This window comes from Prunus dulcis, chromosome 8, assembly GCF_902201215.1.
Source record: "Prunus dulcis chromosome 8, ALMONDv2, whole genome shotgun sequence".
Classification (NCBI taxonomy): Eukaryota; Viridiplantae; Streptophyta; class Magnoliopsida; order Rosales; family Rosaceae; genus Prunus; species Prunus dulcis.
The window spans coordinates 3,032,239-3,049,436 of record NC_047657.1 but is presented as its reverse complement, the minus strand read 5'-3'; the positions used below and the strand labels follow the sequence as shown (position 1 = coordinate 3,049,436).

The 17,198-nt window shown below is 34.4% G+C and overlaps 1 protein-coding gene across 3 annotated transcripts in view; it reads left to right on the top strand.

The window, feature by feature from the left end:
* The first annotated feature begins 9,424 nt into the window (after nt 1-9,424).
* Nucleotides 9,425-17,198, top strand: part of LOC117636623 (TMV resistance protein N-like) — a 10,874-nt gene continuing 3,100 nt past the window's right edge. Inside the window, exons 1-4 of one of the 3 annotated variants that reach the window (XM_034371213.1) lie at nt 9,425-9,774; nt 9,891-10,413; nt 10,500-11,595; nt 11,809-11,961. In XM_034371213.1, the coding sequence (XP_034227104.1) occupies nt 9,905-10,413; nt 10,500-11,595; nt 11,809-11,877 (1,674 nt within the window). In that variant the 5' untranslated portion in view covers nt 9,425-9,774; nt 9,891-9,904 and the 3' untranslated portion in view covers nt 11,878-11,961. Of the gene's footprint in view, nt 9,775-9,843; nt 10,414-10,499; nt 11,603-11,808; nt 12,086-12,201; nt 13,210-17,198 lie in introns of those variants that run through there. The other 2 variants (XM_034371212.1, XM_034371214.1) reach the window with 2 other exon arrangements.

Sequence of the window (17,198 nt, the reverse complement as noted above, 5' to 3'; positions counted from 1 at the left end):
AAAAATGGATATATGACTAAATATATTTTTTTTTTTTCTCAATCAAGTTTTAGGTCATGTTTCTTCCATTTCAGTTAGAAAAATTTAAGGAGAAAAACTTTGGCCCAAACTAGGGAAAGTTTGAGAGCAGGTACTTACACGGTAACACCAGCAAATTGATGTGCCGAACCGAATCAAATCGAAATATGACGCAGGACCATATATACACATATATATATATATGGTAATATTTTTTCCCAAACTTATACTGTTAAAGTTGTTTGTCATGTATGTGTTGTCAAATTATGAATTTAGACCTAACATTTATATAATAATCAATTTGATTACTTGTTAATTTTTGAATTTGGCAACATATATATCCATCTTATGTTGTGAGTCAATTTGGAATTTATAATTCTTTTTTTTATATATACATAAAGTGATATTGGGAGAGGAGAAATCAAACATATGACTTTGGATACATATGTAAATGATCATAACCACCTGAACTACAAGCCCTTGCTAAACTTTATAATTCTTAATATATCTTATTTGTACTTATTTACAATCATGATCCAATATTGATGATAACATCGATAGTTTTCTCATCAAGGAGTATTAGTATTATATATAATATTTGTTTCCGCATTTAATTCAAAATTCCATTGTTGACCTTGTTAGTAGATAAACTTTGGTCTCTCAAATTTGGGTGGTATTGCTTCGTGTCATGCCGAAAATGGCGTGTTTACAGGACCCATGTAGCATGTCTATTAACATGTTTAATCTATTTAATCTATTTAACATATTTAAACTTATTTACTTTTTTAAATATTTATTTTATCAATAATATTACTCATATATACTATAGAAATTACATTAATCTTGAAAAAATTATTAAAAAATACAAATTAAATGTCTAAAATACGAACAAAATGAAACATTTTAAATGTGACGGATCACAAACAGACACAACTCACTTATTTAACGAATTAAAAAGTTAATCCAAAATTCAACCCTAGTAGTTGATTGACATTGACCCAAATTATTTTATCGTGCAAGTTTACCTCCATAAATTTTATGCGAGTTTTGAATCACTTATCGAGTTGTGTCACAAATTACTACCCCTAATCTTAAGCCTGTGGGTTTATGAACTTGCATTGCAACGATGGAGAAGAAGAAAAAGTTAGCGGAATGGCATCGTTTGATGTCTGTCAAAAGGTCCTTTATGTCCAATTAATTAACTTTTATATTTACGACAATCAACTTATGATATAAGTTTTCATTTTGTATCTCAACTATTAAATTTCCCATAAATTCTGATAAGTCCTAAACTGCCCATAAAATTAAATAAATAATAGAGTGATCAAGTTTAACCGACTGTTGTACATTTGATCTATGACTCACGTTTTATTCAGTAATAAAATAATTCTAACAAAGTTTTTTTAAAAATTACATCCTATGAAATCTAAGAAACGGTATATAAACGAAAAATTCTAGTTCTCTCTTTCCCAAAAAATATTCTACAACCATTTTCACTTTGAGGGGAGAAGAACTTCCTCCCCTCTCTCCTCCTCTCCTCCACCCCTCTCTTCTCCTCTTTTCCTCCGTTTTCAGAGACAGCAGGTTTCACTTTTTTTTTTTTTGGGTCAAGACCAAGGTTTCCCTTATTTGTCTTCGTTTTGTAATGATTTTCCTCCACTCATCACATGCGGATGCTTCTCGACATCGGATATTCACCTGCTTTTCAGTATCGGATCTCTACCACCATCTTTTTTTGCAGTTTTTTCATGTTTGGAATAAGTTCTAAAGACTATTTGTGTTTTCTGTGTAGATTTCAAATCTCATTTGTGCGAGTTTTATTCGTTTATGACTTTTTTTTCTCAAGCTTTATCTATTTTTGGTTCTTCTGAGTTTGCACTCTTAGTTTTGATGCATATGTTCTTCAATTATGCACGATCGTTCGTGGAGGAGCCCCATTTTGTCTTAATTTGTATAATAGATCACTCCGTTATTGTAATGACACTTTGTGGTTAGTGACTTTTTTAGCTGAATTATGAATATAATCCCAAAATTTCTATAATTAAAAAAAAGGATTAAACAAGGGTCTAAGTTATATTTTTTTGATTCATGCAGTTTGATCTATTTTTCATTTTGTTTCCGTCATGTCAATTTTGACAATTTTAGACATGTTATTTTTGTTTAGGTAGCAATCGAGTCTTATGAGTGTAATATTATTAAGAAAAATAACCAAAATAATAAAATTTTGGATTGAATGCAACAATTTTGAAGAGATAAAAATGCTCCTACATGTGGTACCTGCATATTATCACATCGAATTTCATCTATTAATATGACAAACCTTTGGATCTGGACTTGTTTGCCATTCGATCAAATTATCCCAAAAAAAATAAAATGTAAAACGAAAATAAAAGCAAAAAGAGATATAAATAGGTTCATACAAATGCGAGCATATAAAATCCCAATTAAATTCCTCACCTAAGAAAACGAGTGAACAAGTAATGGCTGCGTATCAGCAGCATGTCAGCCTTTTATAACTCGCAGAACAGAAATTAATGTCAGACATCCCAAAATAATAATAACAACAATAATAATAGTAATAGGGTTGGTGGAAGCTTAATTCCATTTTTCATTTCTGTAAATTATTTGAAGCCAGCTCCATACTCCATACCATTTTCTTACCCCCCACATGATCATGATGGCTTTTCAATGATTTTTTTTTTTCTTTCCTGTTTCTGTACTTTATGTAAAGTACCCATTGATTGTTACCACTACCACTAGATTTAGTAAAACTTTTAGGATGAATGAGTTAGTGCAGAAGCTTAATTGAGTTGTTTGTTACTTTTTATTATCTAATATGCCCTACCTTTCTTTAAAGTGCTTTGTGGTATACAAATATAATATATTGTAACTACCATTTTGCTATGTTTTCTTTGTGTTACTTTAGATTAAACGAGGAGTTGTTATTGATAATAATCTAACATGTAACATTTTATGTTTTCAGACTGTATATATAGCATAGTTTATATCGAGAAATGTTGTTATTAGGAACTTCATCTTTTATGTATTACTACATGAAAAAAGAATCAAAGAATATCTCTTTATGTATCAGCTAAGTCGCTATCAAAAAAAAAAAAAAAAAAAAGAAGAAAATTTAGGTCTCTTGACTATACAAGTATATGTAAAGGTATTGTCAATTGATTAAAAAAAAGTGTAGTAGTTAATTAGTTGACATCCATATACGCCAAGGGGCAAGAAGGATATGGAAAGTTCAAATAGACATATTGACATTGTATTAAGCAATATGTGAAGAGATATCTGTTGGTACTGAGTCATAGTCATATAGAAGATCCCAAATTATCAAGTCTCAGCTCTCTCATCTCACAACTTCCAAATAGGAAATAGTCACTTCCTTTGTCTCTTGCACTTCTTTTAGCATAATTAGTCCTAAATACATTGGAATATGGTTTTAACCAACTAAAATTAAATCTAAATAAAAACTATTCCCGATATTAGAAGAGGTACTATGAAGTTGAAATCCCAGCTCCTCCATTGACATTTTTTTAAAGGAAGGAAAAAAATGGTAACTTTGGTAGTAGGCAGAATTTGACCATAGATGAGTGACCTCCATAACATGTGTTACATTTTGAAAATTATAAATAAAAACTTAAAACTCGTGTCATGTTTTAATTAGACAATATATGTAACTCGCGTTGGAAGTCTCCATCCTGTACTATTGGGTGCCTACATTGATGACAAAAATATAGAAAATACAAGAGACATAAACCGATGTAGCATTATCTTATATTTTGTAAATGAATAAAGTCTAGAGGGCGAGCCTAAAAAGAAAACAAATTAAACGCTAATAACACATCAGTTGGTGTCCCAAAATTACTACGAAAATATAACCATCTGCATATTTTAAGGTATCAAAATCTCTAACAATTAATGATACACAGGTCCCTGCAGTTCATATAATGTGAAAAGGACTGAGGAACTAAATGCTTCCGAAAATTCATATTAACTAAGTTGACAAAATGGACCGATCGATCGCAAATGTGGTTGAAAACAACCCTACTACTAATAATTATTTGGTCCAAAAATGGTGGTTGTGGTATTTGCTGGTAGAGAGTCACTCATCATAATATTACTTTAGACCAAGAATAATATTGCATCAGCAATGAGAGAGAGAGAGAGAGATTCCAGTGGGAAAATAGTTACAGATATTTCCAAAGCATGTGTACGTGAAGGTGTCACATGTGCATAGTTTTTTCTTCAAGAGAGGAACAGGGCAAGTTGTCTCTGGATGCTTTTGCTACAGGTAGCCCCTCCCTCCATTTATTTGATTTTAATTGTCACCAAGCGTGTCTGGGAAAAATAATACCAATTTGTTGCTCATTTGATTGATATATCTTGCTCAACAGAAAGATTACAGGTTATAAAATTCACAAACTTTTTAAAGATCCTGAAAGCGAAAGGCGGAGCCTCAATTATTTGAGCCAGCTGAGGCTACACAGAAACGTCCATATAAAAACTATATATTATAAATAAATAATAAATAAATATGATGAAGATTAATGACTACTTATGCTATGATCATTAGGGTTGCCGACACTGGGCAGTGTTGGTTGTTAATGAATAATTATATTTTGATTAATCTGTAATCACTGGACCAAATGCTTTGCATGTAGCTAAGGAGAGAGAGAAAGTACACATTTTAATCACAATTTAGTATATAATGTGCACTTGTCCTTTGCCTTACTTAAAGACTTGTTGAAAACGACAACTTTGGTTCTGTTCGCTTAATGTCGTTCATGAGCACAAGTACATGATGGTGATGATGGTGATGATGTGGTTGAGCTAGAATGGCTTGATGCCTTTTTTGGCTTTAAGCAGCACTACATGTGTTGTCAAATGTCATCACTACCAACTAATATCATTGAGGCCATTGTTGACATTCCCAGATTTGTTAGGTTTATGTTCCCAACATTGCTTCTGAACAAGCCATGAGGTCTTTGATTCATTTGCCAAAATTGATAACTTGGTTTGTTGCAAGTAAATCGGAGTTTGATATGTGTGCATATATTTTCCTTTTTGTATTTTAATGTGTTATTTTTATATATGTATAAGAATATAATTTGTAAATGATGATAAGAATGACTCATTACTTGTGCGTGCGCATAAATTCTGAAGATATTTAAATCTCGTAATAGTTGAAAGTGGCATGGAAGAATCCTACTAAAGAATTAATACATTCTTTTGACCTAAATGATATTACCCAATTTTTATAACCAATTTATTAACTAAATGATGCGACAATTGATATGTACCTATAATTACAGGTGTTTAGCTGTTAATTTACCCATTTACTTGCTTCTTTAATGTACCTTGTGCAATAATTAAATTATTAATGGACGACCGTAAATATAAGTTAGGTAAGTTGACCCGGATAATGTGACGGTTTAAACTTATGCTAAAAAGATGTAATAGTGAATACTTAGTATAAAAGAAAAGGCTAAAGGAAAAAGGGAAAAAATGCAAAAGGGCAAAAGGGCAAAAGCGATCAATAATTGTTGCCACGAAATTGTACTAGTTGATGGGACAGTGCTGCGATGGCCTTTAGGCTTTAGCTTTCTTTCGAGCAACTCAACCCAAAGCCTAATCTCCTCCCATTTGTCCCACTCCTTTTCCAGAGGTTCATAAGCAAAAAAACAGAGGCTTGGATGGTTTCCACTTCAAGGGAACCAATCCGATTGGGTAGGAAGATACGAGCCAGCAGCTATCTTTAAAGCAAAACGCAGTGTTCATTCTATTTTGGGTAGTCATCAATTGGCATTATACATGCTGCATTTCTAAGTCATTTCGTTTTAGATAAGCTGCTTGATGATCTCACCATCACCTGCATGTCAATAAGAGTTGGAATTCACCTAACTCCAGCTAATGTTTTTTTCTCAAGTCAAACAAAAGATTTCTAACTCGAGGGTAGCCCAATTAAAAATGGTTACGTGTTAAATAATAAATTGACTTATGATTTGAAAGTAATTAATCCTACTAACCCTTGGTTAAGCTGGATTAATTAGCCTTGCAAATTGCACCCCAATTTTGACTATTAAAATCTAGAACACTCAACCTTGCAATAGATTATGGGAGTTTGGAAGATAAAATAATTAATTTACGTATATATATATTTCTATTTTGCATTGGATTCTTAATTCTTTTCATCTTCTGTCGGTGGCCATCATTGGCTAATTAGTCGATCAAAACACGTGCCAAAGACCAACTGGTACTCTACTGTTTCATCATTCATCAACCAATTAACAACTATAAAGTAAAAAGCCACATTTCGAACCACAAAAGAAGAAGAAGCGACATTCTATTTCACCTCAACTTGCACTAATAACACAAAAAAGAAAACGCAAAATTTGAGGGGCCCACATATTACAGGGTGGGCTAAATGGGGATTTACATTAGAGAAATTATTATATGGTACTGAAGTATAACTTTGGTGTAATTTCTTGAAATTGAAGTAATAAGATTAAAAACTTGTATATTTATGTCTCAACTGAAGTATGTAATGGATTTACTTGCTAAAACAAGAATGTTTAGATTTAAGTATGCCGACACACCTATTAAAATAAATTACAAGTTGTGTGAAAACATAAACCAATTGCCAACTAATAAGAAACAATATCAACAGTTTGTTAGAATATTGATATATTTGGCACACACAAGACCGGATATTGCGTATACTATGAGTGTGATTAGTCAGTATATGCATTCACCCAATATTTCTCATAAAAATACAGTTTATCGAATATTAAGATAATTAAAATCTACCCCTAAAAAAGAATTAATGTTCTCAAGGGAGTTATACCAACCAACCAAACTCCTCCGTCCCGCAGTACATTTTAATTACTTGTGTACGATTATTATCTGGCACCTCCTGGCTGCAGAGAAAATTTCCGAGAGAGGGAGGTTCATTCAACTAATTCATGATTGATTACTACAATCGATAAACAAGGTTTGGTTAAATCCATTCGCATTGCATTGATGACACTTCGAAGAAGAAGAGCGCCACGTCAAAATGGGGCCCACAGAGCCACACGTATGCGATAGACCCCACATGTTACAATCATAGTAGTTGGGGCCCGCGGCCACAGGAGAAACTTTCCGACTGGGCGATTGATACAGCTGGCTGGGTTCCTGCCTGTTCCTAGTTTTGTCTGGTGGAGATTGGAAAGCAAAAGATATTAAACCCAAAATTGATAATTAAATAAAAAAACATAGAGCAAAGCAAAGCATATATAATTTGGTTTATTTTATATTTTATATGCGGTCCAGATGGTTTAAGAATCGAGCTGATCGTACAGTGCCAGAGGTGCCACGTGTCAAGAGGACCCCCACCAGGCTGGCAGTGGAATTGATTTTGTGTCTGTGGTTTTCAGTAGCTGTCAGATTAGTAGTAACCCTATAAATAATAATATAATTTTCTTTATGCTCTCGAGTCCATTTTCGTGCGCGAAAGTGAAAGGCGGGCTACCTTCAACTTTCAATTCTGTGAAGCAAAAATCGCAACTTTTTCTTATTTTTCTGAAATTTGGGGTGTATTTTTGTGATGGCAGAAGACAAAAGTTATTTTGATTATGATATGAGCAAATTGTCTGCAATAAGTACATATTGTCTGCATTAGATGACATACTATTACAATTCATTTTATTTAATTAAAATTGAAGAATGTATTCACTACTCTCTATCTTACTTAATTGAAGAATGTTTAACCAAAACAAAAAGTGTTTACCTATAAATAAAAAGGGACCCATTTGTTTTGACCCCATGAAGAATGAATGAAGTAGAAAAAGATTTTGTGAAGTACTCATTTAGGTTTTCATCATTTGGGTTGGGTAGGTGAAGGTCATAATATTTCATCTTTTTCTGGCCTTAAAATGTGATATTTCATAAAATGTGATACTTGAGCATGAAGTTTGAAATTGATTGAGTTTTTCAAATTCATATGATATGGGTTGATGATGAAAATTAATTTACCATTAGAACCATATATATAATAGGAATCATGTTAATGATCTGGGTACTAATGGATTAGCCCAACCCAGCCCATAAACAAAATCATATGTAAATCTCAATCCACATCAATCTGTAAAGCCCAGTTGTTTTTTTTTTTTTTTGCTAAGGCAGCCCAGCAGTTCACCCATCCAAACATGCCATTCGTTTTAAAACTTGTCAATAATTATTATCGAATTTTTTTTGTCATTGTGTTTTGTCTGGATTTTAATTTAGACTGGTGTGATTTTATTTTGAAAATTTTCTCTAATTAACTTTAAATCATAACTAAAAACTTTGTTTAAACTCAAGAATATTATTCAAGGGTTATTGAAAATCATGTTGATAGCAATGACTTTGATTTTCAAGCAAAAAATCAAAGAAATCGAAAACTTGGAGTTCAAATTCTAACAATACTTTTAGAAAGCTAATAAGTCGAGTGGTATTTGTCTGCACTTATTTGGAGGAGGTCTCAGGTTTGACTCACATAAATAACAAGAGCAATATATATATATATATATATATATATTTCACATCAGTTTGATACCTAGTTACTTGTGGCTACTAGCTAGCCTCATTGTGATGGTGTAGCCTTATTGTGAGTGTATTAACTCCTTGTAGAAGTGTCGTGTAATTATGCCAACAGTTTGTAAAAACAAAAAATGTAGTAATTGATGATCTACAATGACAACATAACCTCCATCAGTCCATGACCAATAGTAAATTAATTAGTAAATTGTAATGGTATCTCATTGGACGCATTGCCATCTTAGGTTTACCATGAACATACCAAACATATTGAGCTTGATTGCCACACTGTACGAGAAAGAATTCAAGAAGGAGAAATCAAGACAACATACGTGCAAATTGGAAAACAGATTATTGAAATTTTCACGAAGCCATTGGGACAAGCTGTTTTCCATTCACATCTCAGTAAGTTGGGTATTTTGGATATCCACACTCCAATTTGAGGGGGAGTATTAAAGGAAAGAATCAAGTCATATTTGATATGCCTAAATTATAGGGTCATCGATTGATTCCTTGTATATATGTCATTCAATTATTTTATTTCCTTCCTAGAATAAGACTCTCACAGTTTGTATAAAGTTGTAGCTATATTGTATATTCACATATTAATCAAATACCGACATCTTCTCTACCAAACTATTTTCTTCATTCACCATTTTTACAGAAATTGTGGTCCTTTTCTCAAGTCTTCCTTTGGTATTCTTCCATGCTGCTTCATTTTCTTTTCCTCTATTTTGTCTTTTTGTGTGCGGAAATTGGTTTGGAATTGCATATAACAATTTTTTTTTCCTTCTTCTTGACAATTTATTATTTTATGACTTTTGTTAGGAGGATTCTTGGCAAAGTTGGCTGGCGGTGAATGAATAGACCCAATTTCACATCACACAGGAAATTAATTGGCGTCTCCATGGAAAGCAAAATAAGTTGTCCGAAAATGAAATGCCCGCTTTCATCTTCAAAAGAAATCACTCATTGACCGAAGACTTGGACTTCCATTGGACGTTGGACTTGGAGATAGCTAACAAGAGAAAACGTGCTCTCTGTCTCTCTCTCTCTGACTGTTAGCTTTGCTTCTTGTTGCTGGTTTTTTGGCTGATCTTGAGAAGAAGTATTTAGTGTGAGTTTCTGGTTGGTTTGTTGGTCTTTTGGTTGTTGTCTTGCAAACTACATTTCCATATCTGTTTTGTTCAGGTAACATCATACAGGAAATTACTTTATTTGAAATTCGTATTTTTGTTCCTTCTAACGTTTATACGTTGAATTCCTCTGTTTTCCTCTGGCTTATTTTCATTGAGTGTTTACAGCAGCAGCAGATTGCCAAATGGCATTGAGCACCCAAAGAGACTCTGCCTTTCTTCCTTCACCTCATCAGTCTGCTCCTCAACCGAACCACGATGTGTTTTTGAGTTTCAGGGGTGAGGACACTCGACTTAGCTTTGTATCCCATTTATACCATGAACTGCAGCTCAGGGGTATTAAAACATTCAAGGACGATCCTAAGCTTGAAAGAGGGACACCTATTTCTTCAGAGCTCTTCAATGCAATCGAAGAATCAAGGCTTGCAATCGTGATTCTCTCGCCAAATTATGCTTCTTCTTCCTGGTGCTTGGATGAACTTACAAAGATTCTCCAATGCATGAAATCCAAGAGCACAGTTCTGCCAGTGTTTTATCATGTGGATCCTTCCGACGTACGAAAACAAACCGGCAGTTTTGCATGCGCATTCACGGAACATGAGGAAAGGTTTAGGGAAGACGTAGAAGGGGTGAAGTGCTGGAGAGCTGCTTTAACTGAAGTAGCCAATTTATCTGGGTTTGATTCAAAGAATGAGTAAGTTTTTTCGTAAGCCATTTCATGTAACTTCATATCTTGTTATATTTCAGGCTTCATGATCGTTTTACTTTTCCTCCTTGTAGGTGTGAAAGAAAACTTATTGAAAATATTGTTGAATGGGTGTTGATGAAAGTACATCGCAAATTCAAATTGTTAGATTCCAGAGAATTGGTGGGAATGAAGTTTATACGTGAGCACATAGATTTGCTTTTAGCTCATCCTACGGATGATGTTCGCTTTATGGGGATATGGGGGATGGGTGGAATTGGCAAAACAACCATTGCTAAGCTAGTGTATGATAGCATTTCTACCCATTTTGAATCTAGCAGCTTTCTTGCTAATGTTAGAGAGGTTTCTCAACGTGGTTGTCTTGTTGATCTACAAAGACAACTACTTTCCCCAATCTTAAAGGATCAAATTACTCAAGTTTGGAATGAACAGTGGGGGACCTATTTCATTAAGAATTGCTTATCTAATAAAAAGGTTCTTCTCATTCTTGATGATGTGAGTGAATCAAGCCAACTTGAAAAGTTGGCTGGTGAAAAGGATTGGTTTGGTAAGGGGAGTATAATCATAATTACAACTAGAGATGAACGGTTGCTAGTTAAGCATGATATGCAGGTATCATATAAGGTAGAGAGATTAAGTGATGATGATGCTCTTGAGCTCTTTAGTCGGAATGCCTTTAAAAAAAATGAGCCTGACGGAGGTTTCCTGGAATTGTCCAAGGGTTTTGTAAATTATGCCAGAGGCCTTCCACTAGCTCTTAAACTTTTGGGAGGCTTAATGTATAAGAGAGATGAAGATGAATGGGAAAGTGAATTGGATAAGCTGCGGAAAATTCCGAAGTCAGAAATTATTGATTTGCTCAAAATAAGTTATGATGGACTGGATGAGATGAACAAGGATATATTTCTTGATGTTGCATTTTTTCATAATGGGAAGGACAAGGAGGAAGTAATTGAAATACTAGACAGTTGTGGCCTATGTGGTTGTGTTGGGATAAATGATCTCGTTCAGAAATCACTCTTAACTATATCACATAGGAATGTTGAGATGCATGATTTGATACAAGAAATGGCTTTGGAAATTGTTCGTCGAGAGTGTCCTGATGAGCCTGGTAGACGAAGTCGATTGTGCAATTATGATGATATCTTTCATGTATTCATAAACAATACGGTAAGAAGTTATATAAAAGATACTAAATTTTGGAAGATTTATTATTTGTCTTTAACACAGTATTAGACTTAATTAATGATATCTTTGATGTATTTATAAACAATATGATAAAAAGTTATATAAAGATAGTTTTGGAAGATATATGATTTCTCTTTAATACATTATTAAACTTAAATGTGGAATTAACTTTTTTTTTACTATTCTTAATTACAGGCAACGAACAAAATTAGAGGCATCAGCTTACGCACGGCGACAGTTGAAAAAGACAAATTGGAATTGTGAAGCCTTCTCTAAGATGCTTAACCTGAAATTTCTTGAATTTGATAATATGATGATTTCTTCAAGCCCCGGAATTCTTCCTAATTCCTTGAAAAGTATCAAATGGAGTCGGTATCCTTCCAAATTTCTCCCATCAGGTTTTCAACCGAATTTCCTTATTGCACTTGAGATGTGTAATAGCAAACTTGTTCGGCTTTGGGATGGAAGAAAGGTAAGAGTAGTGACCATATATCATTCTAGAAATTAATTTATTTTAAATATTTTGTTTTAAAAATTAAAATAAATCTGAGCTAATTATCTATTCTACCATTGTTATGAACTGTACAGGACTTGCCCAACTTGAAAAAAATGTGGCTTGTTGGCTCTGTAAACTTGACCACAACCCCAGATTTCAGTGGCATGCCGAATCTTGTGGTGTTGGATTTTCAATCTTGTATGAATTTGGTTGAGATTCACCCGTCAATTGCAGATCTCAAATGTCTTAGAAGGTTGGATCTTGGTTTTTGCTCAAAATTGAAAAAGATTCCAGAATTTTCAGGACAAATGAAAAATTTGTCATTTCTTCTTTTAAGTGGGACTTCCATTGAGAAATTATCTTCATCAATAGGATGTCTGGTTGACCTTACTACTCTCTTTCTAATGCATTGCGAAAATCTCGCGGGTCTTCCGAGTGAAATTTGTAATTTGAAGTCTCTTACAGAGCTCGAGGTGAGTGGATGCTCAAAAATTGACAAACTCCCAGAGAACATGGGGGAGATGGAGTCTCTGACAGAGCTTCAATTGTATGAAACTTCTATAAGACAGCTGCCACGCTCCATTGTTGGTTTGAAAAAACTGATGAGTCTATCTTTGGGTGGAAGAAGTGGATCACAACCTAATAATAAATCAAGGTTTTGGTGGGGCCTCCCCCGCTTATATAAAAGAAATGCTTTAGTGTTGAGTTCACTTAATGGTTTATGCTCTTTGGAGTATTTGGATCTGAGTGATAATGGACTTTGTGAAGGGGATCTTCCCAGTGATATTGGTTGCTTGTCCTCTTTAGAAGAATTAAGGCTTAGTGGAAACAATTTTGTTAGCCTTCCTGCAAGCGTTGGATGTCTTTCTAAGCTTACGTCATTATGGGTGAATGGGTGCCAAAGTCTTGAACAATTGCCAGATCTTTCTAAGCTTATCTCATTAGAGAATATAAACATAGCCCATTGCACTTCCTTAAAAATGTTACCACATCTTTCCTCAAATTGCTCATTAGTGGATAGTATATACTACATGCGTTTTCAATGCGACAATTGCTTTGTATTGGTTGACAATGAAGGCTGCGATAGTATAATACTGAAAATGCTACACCGATGCCTTCAGCTTCAGACTCTGGTTCTCTCACTGTCTGTTTGTCTCTCTTTTGTTGTTTTCTATAATAATAATTACAACTTACTAACCTCATATATATCTATGTATATGGTACAGGTATTACAAATTTCAATTCCTGGAAGGAAAATTCCAGAGTGGTTCAGTGATCAAAGTTCGGGAGATTCCCTAACTGTGGAGCTACCAACCACGTGGATGGGAATTGCTTTATGTGCCGTGTTTGAAGTTCAGGCTCATCTTTCTGATTTTGAAATTATATGTTCCGGACAAGAATTGCGGCCACATGGAGTATTTTCAAAATATTTTGAAGTAAGCGATGTTGTGTCAGATCACCTTTGGGTAATTTATGTATCTCGTAAACAAGTAGAGAAGATATGCGGTCAAATAAAGGTTTTGTTCAGAACTTATTATTCTCAAGACATGATGCGGGGAGACAAAAAATCTTGTGTGAAGAAGTGTGGGTTTCGTTTGGTGCACGAGCAAGATGTGGAACAACTCAACCAAATCATGATGAACAAATCCATCATCAAGAGTTCTACTACTTATCCTACCAATTCAGTTGATGCACAAGGTCAACATCGCCATGATGACGAGGAGGCTGGTCCTAGTGGAAGTGGTAGCTCTCACCAAAAATCTCTCTTCTGCAATACCTATGCTCTTTCCGAAGAGGCAGACCAAGATGAATTAAATGATGATGATGTTGTTGTTGACGAAGCTCGGCCCAGAAAAAGAAAAAAGATCGATGTGATTGGGACTAACCTATGATTCCTCACTTTCAAAGCAAGAGGCATCACAGCTGCTGTATTTCAATGTGAGTTGCTGCTTGTGCTTCTTTTGTCCATATATTGCTCTAAGTTTTGTTTTTCACCTATTGCTCCTTCATTTGGTTCTCCCACTGTTTTTTTATTTGGCTCTATTCCTTGTTTTGTTTTAGGAGTATTTCTGAATTTCTCTCAACTTGTAAAGATTTTCTCCCTCTTTTTAACAACTGCACTTTTTATGAAAATTTTCAACTACAGCAGGGGGTGCATAGGACTTATGATTTTCTACTTAGGTCTTGCCCCCTCTTATTTTTCGCTTTTGTTGAAAAGTATAATAAAAACTGTTATTCTTAAAAGAGGAGCTAAAATTTTGCTAAAAACTCCTCCTCCTCAAATATCTGCACCTCAATACTTTAAGGGCCAATAACACTGCTCTCACAATGGATATTATTAGTAAGTCACCACCATCTGTCTCCCGGCATTTTCTTTTCTAGCCATACATTTATCATTAGATTCATATCTTCGATGATAATTCCTCTGCTCTTTCTCTCTCTGTCTGTCTCTCTCTCTCTCTCATGTACATTTGTCATCTTAATTGATAACATGAGCTTTATGCATCTGAGAAAGAACATTTCTTTGTTAACTAGTGCAGAGCACTAATTAATCAGGTTAATTAACTCATGTTGCTGCATTTGAGCAAAGTATCTGTTAACATAAAGTAGTTACTTTCAGCAATCAAGTATATGTCTTCCATTATCTCATCTATCTTAAGATAGAGTGAATGGTTGTTTGTTTTGTTTGTTTCAATGATATGTCTTCCAACACATTTCAATGATATTAAGTAGGAGAGGAGAACAATTTATCTTGCTATACTTTTTCTTTTTTCCATTGCAAAAGTATGTATATGCAAGATTTATGATGCAAATAAACAGGACATACTGTAACTTTTTTTTGTTTCTGCATTCAAGTACATAATTACAAGACTACTGCTATTGAAGCCAGCCAATTGCGTCCTGTAGTCAACTGAAATTTGGGTTCCTGATGCCATGGCCGATACTGGGCACAATGCTAATGTGCAACTAGAAATGATCGAAAGTATTTGCGTGTGCTTATTGGACCTACCTGGTTCTTATTGACACAACTTATGTGACTATTTAAACTGCTATTTTCTGATGTGTGTAGGATGGAATAAGCCAACAAGAATTCTCAATCAGACGCATAAACAATGGCATTGATATGATCTAAAACCGATCAATTGCTTTGTCAGAACTCCTCCCCTGCCTGTTTCATTGATATATCTTTGATAGTTTGTTCATCTCTTATTCAATTATGCAGTCTTCTCTTATTTAGCATCTCTTAGTTTCAAATTACGTAACAGAATGTAATTCATGAGAGGCTCATTAACATCACAATAAGTTGAGCAGAATTTGGCAGTGCTAGTTGTATCTTGAATAAAATTATAGTAACTTTTTCATTGTAAAATATTTGGAGAATTGGAGTTAAAGAAGTACCTCATGCTAGATGATCTTTCTGAATTTGATCATTTTGAAATTAGCTGTTCCTTACATGGAATGCAGCGAAATGGATTTACAAAATACTTTCAAAAAGGCGATGTTGTCTCACCTCACCTTTGGGTAATTTATGTACCTCACCTTGGACAATTTGAGACGTAATGCGGTCAGATAAAGGTTTTGTTCACAACTGATTATTATTGTTATGACCGAATACGGCGGATAGACAAAAAATCTGGCACGTGTGAGATGAAGTTTGGGTTTCGTTTGGTGCACAAGCAAGATGTGGAACAACTCAACCAGATCATGATGAACAAATCCATCATCAAGAGCACTACTACTTGTCCTACCAAATCAGTTGATGCACAAGGTCAACAATGCCACGATGACGAGGACGCTGGTCCTAGTGGAAGTGGTAGCTCTCACCAAAAATCTCTCTTCTGCAATACCTATTCTCTTTCTGAAGAGGCAGACCAAGATGAATTAAATGATGATGATGATGATGTTTTTGATGAAGCTCGGCCCAGAAAAAGAAAAAAGATCGATGTGTTTGGGACTGACCTATGATTCGTCACTTTCAAAGCAAGAGGCTTCACAGCTGCTGCATTTCAATTCAATGTGAGTTGCTGCTTTTGCTGATTCTACTTTTCATTTTTTTGGATTTGACGTACTATTGTTTGTTCCACTGCTTGTGCTTCATTCTTTTCGCCTTATGTTGCTCTAAGTTTTGTTTTTCACCTATTTCTCCTTCATTTGGTTGGCCCGCTTCATCCTTTAAAGTACAACAGGGGGTGCATAGGACTTTTGATTTGGAGGGTAACCACTTTGATTTGCTACTTAGGCCTTGCTCCCTCTCATCTTTTGCTATTGTTGAAAAGTTTAATAAAAACTGTTATTCTTAAAGGAGGAGCTAAATTTTTGCTGACTTCTTTAAAAACTCCTCCTCCTCAAATACTTGAAAGGCCAATAACGCTACCCTAACAATTGATATTATTAGTAATAATAAGTCTCCACCATCTGTCTCCTTGCATTTTCTTTTCCAGACATTTATCATTAGATTCATCACTTATTGTTTCTTTGATGATAATTCCTCTTCTAATCACATGATCAATAGTCATTATGAGTTATTCTCAGCAGCCTCTTCAACACCCAATGCACATAACATTTTTTATTTTTCATTTTATAACACAATCACCTCACCATCTATATAAAACCCTTTATTCGTATAAATCTCTTACTCATCCACAATAATCAAAATCAAAATGACAGCTTACACAACTTTCAAGCTCTTCCTTCTCACAGCTCTTCTAGCCTTGACTATGCCATTTTCTTTTTCTAGCCATACATTTATCATTAGATTCATATCTTTGATGATAATTCCTCTGCACTCTCTCTCTCTCTCTCTCTCTCTCTCTCTCTCTCTCTCACATGTACATTTGTCATGTTGCTGCATATTATATAGCACTTGAGCAAAGTATCTGTTAACGTACTGCAAATCATAGCAAACACCTATATGTCTTCCATAATCTCATCTATCTTAAGATAGAGTGGATGGTTGTTTTGTATGTTCAATGATATGTCTTCCAACAATTATGTCTTCCAGCAATTATGTCTTCCAACAAATTTCAATGATATTAGGTAGGAGGGGAGAACAATTTGCCTTGCTACTTTTTTTTTTTTTTTTTTTTTT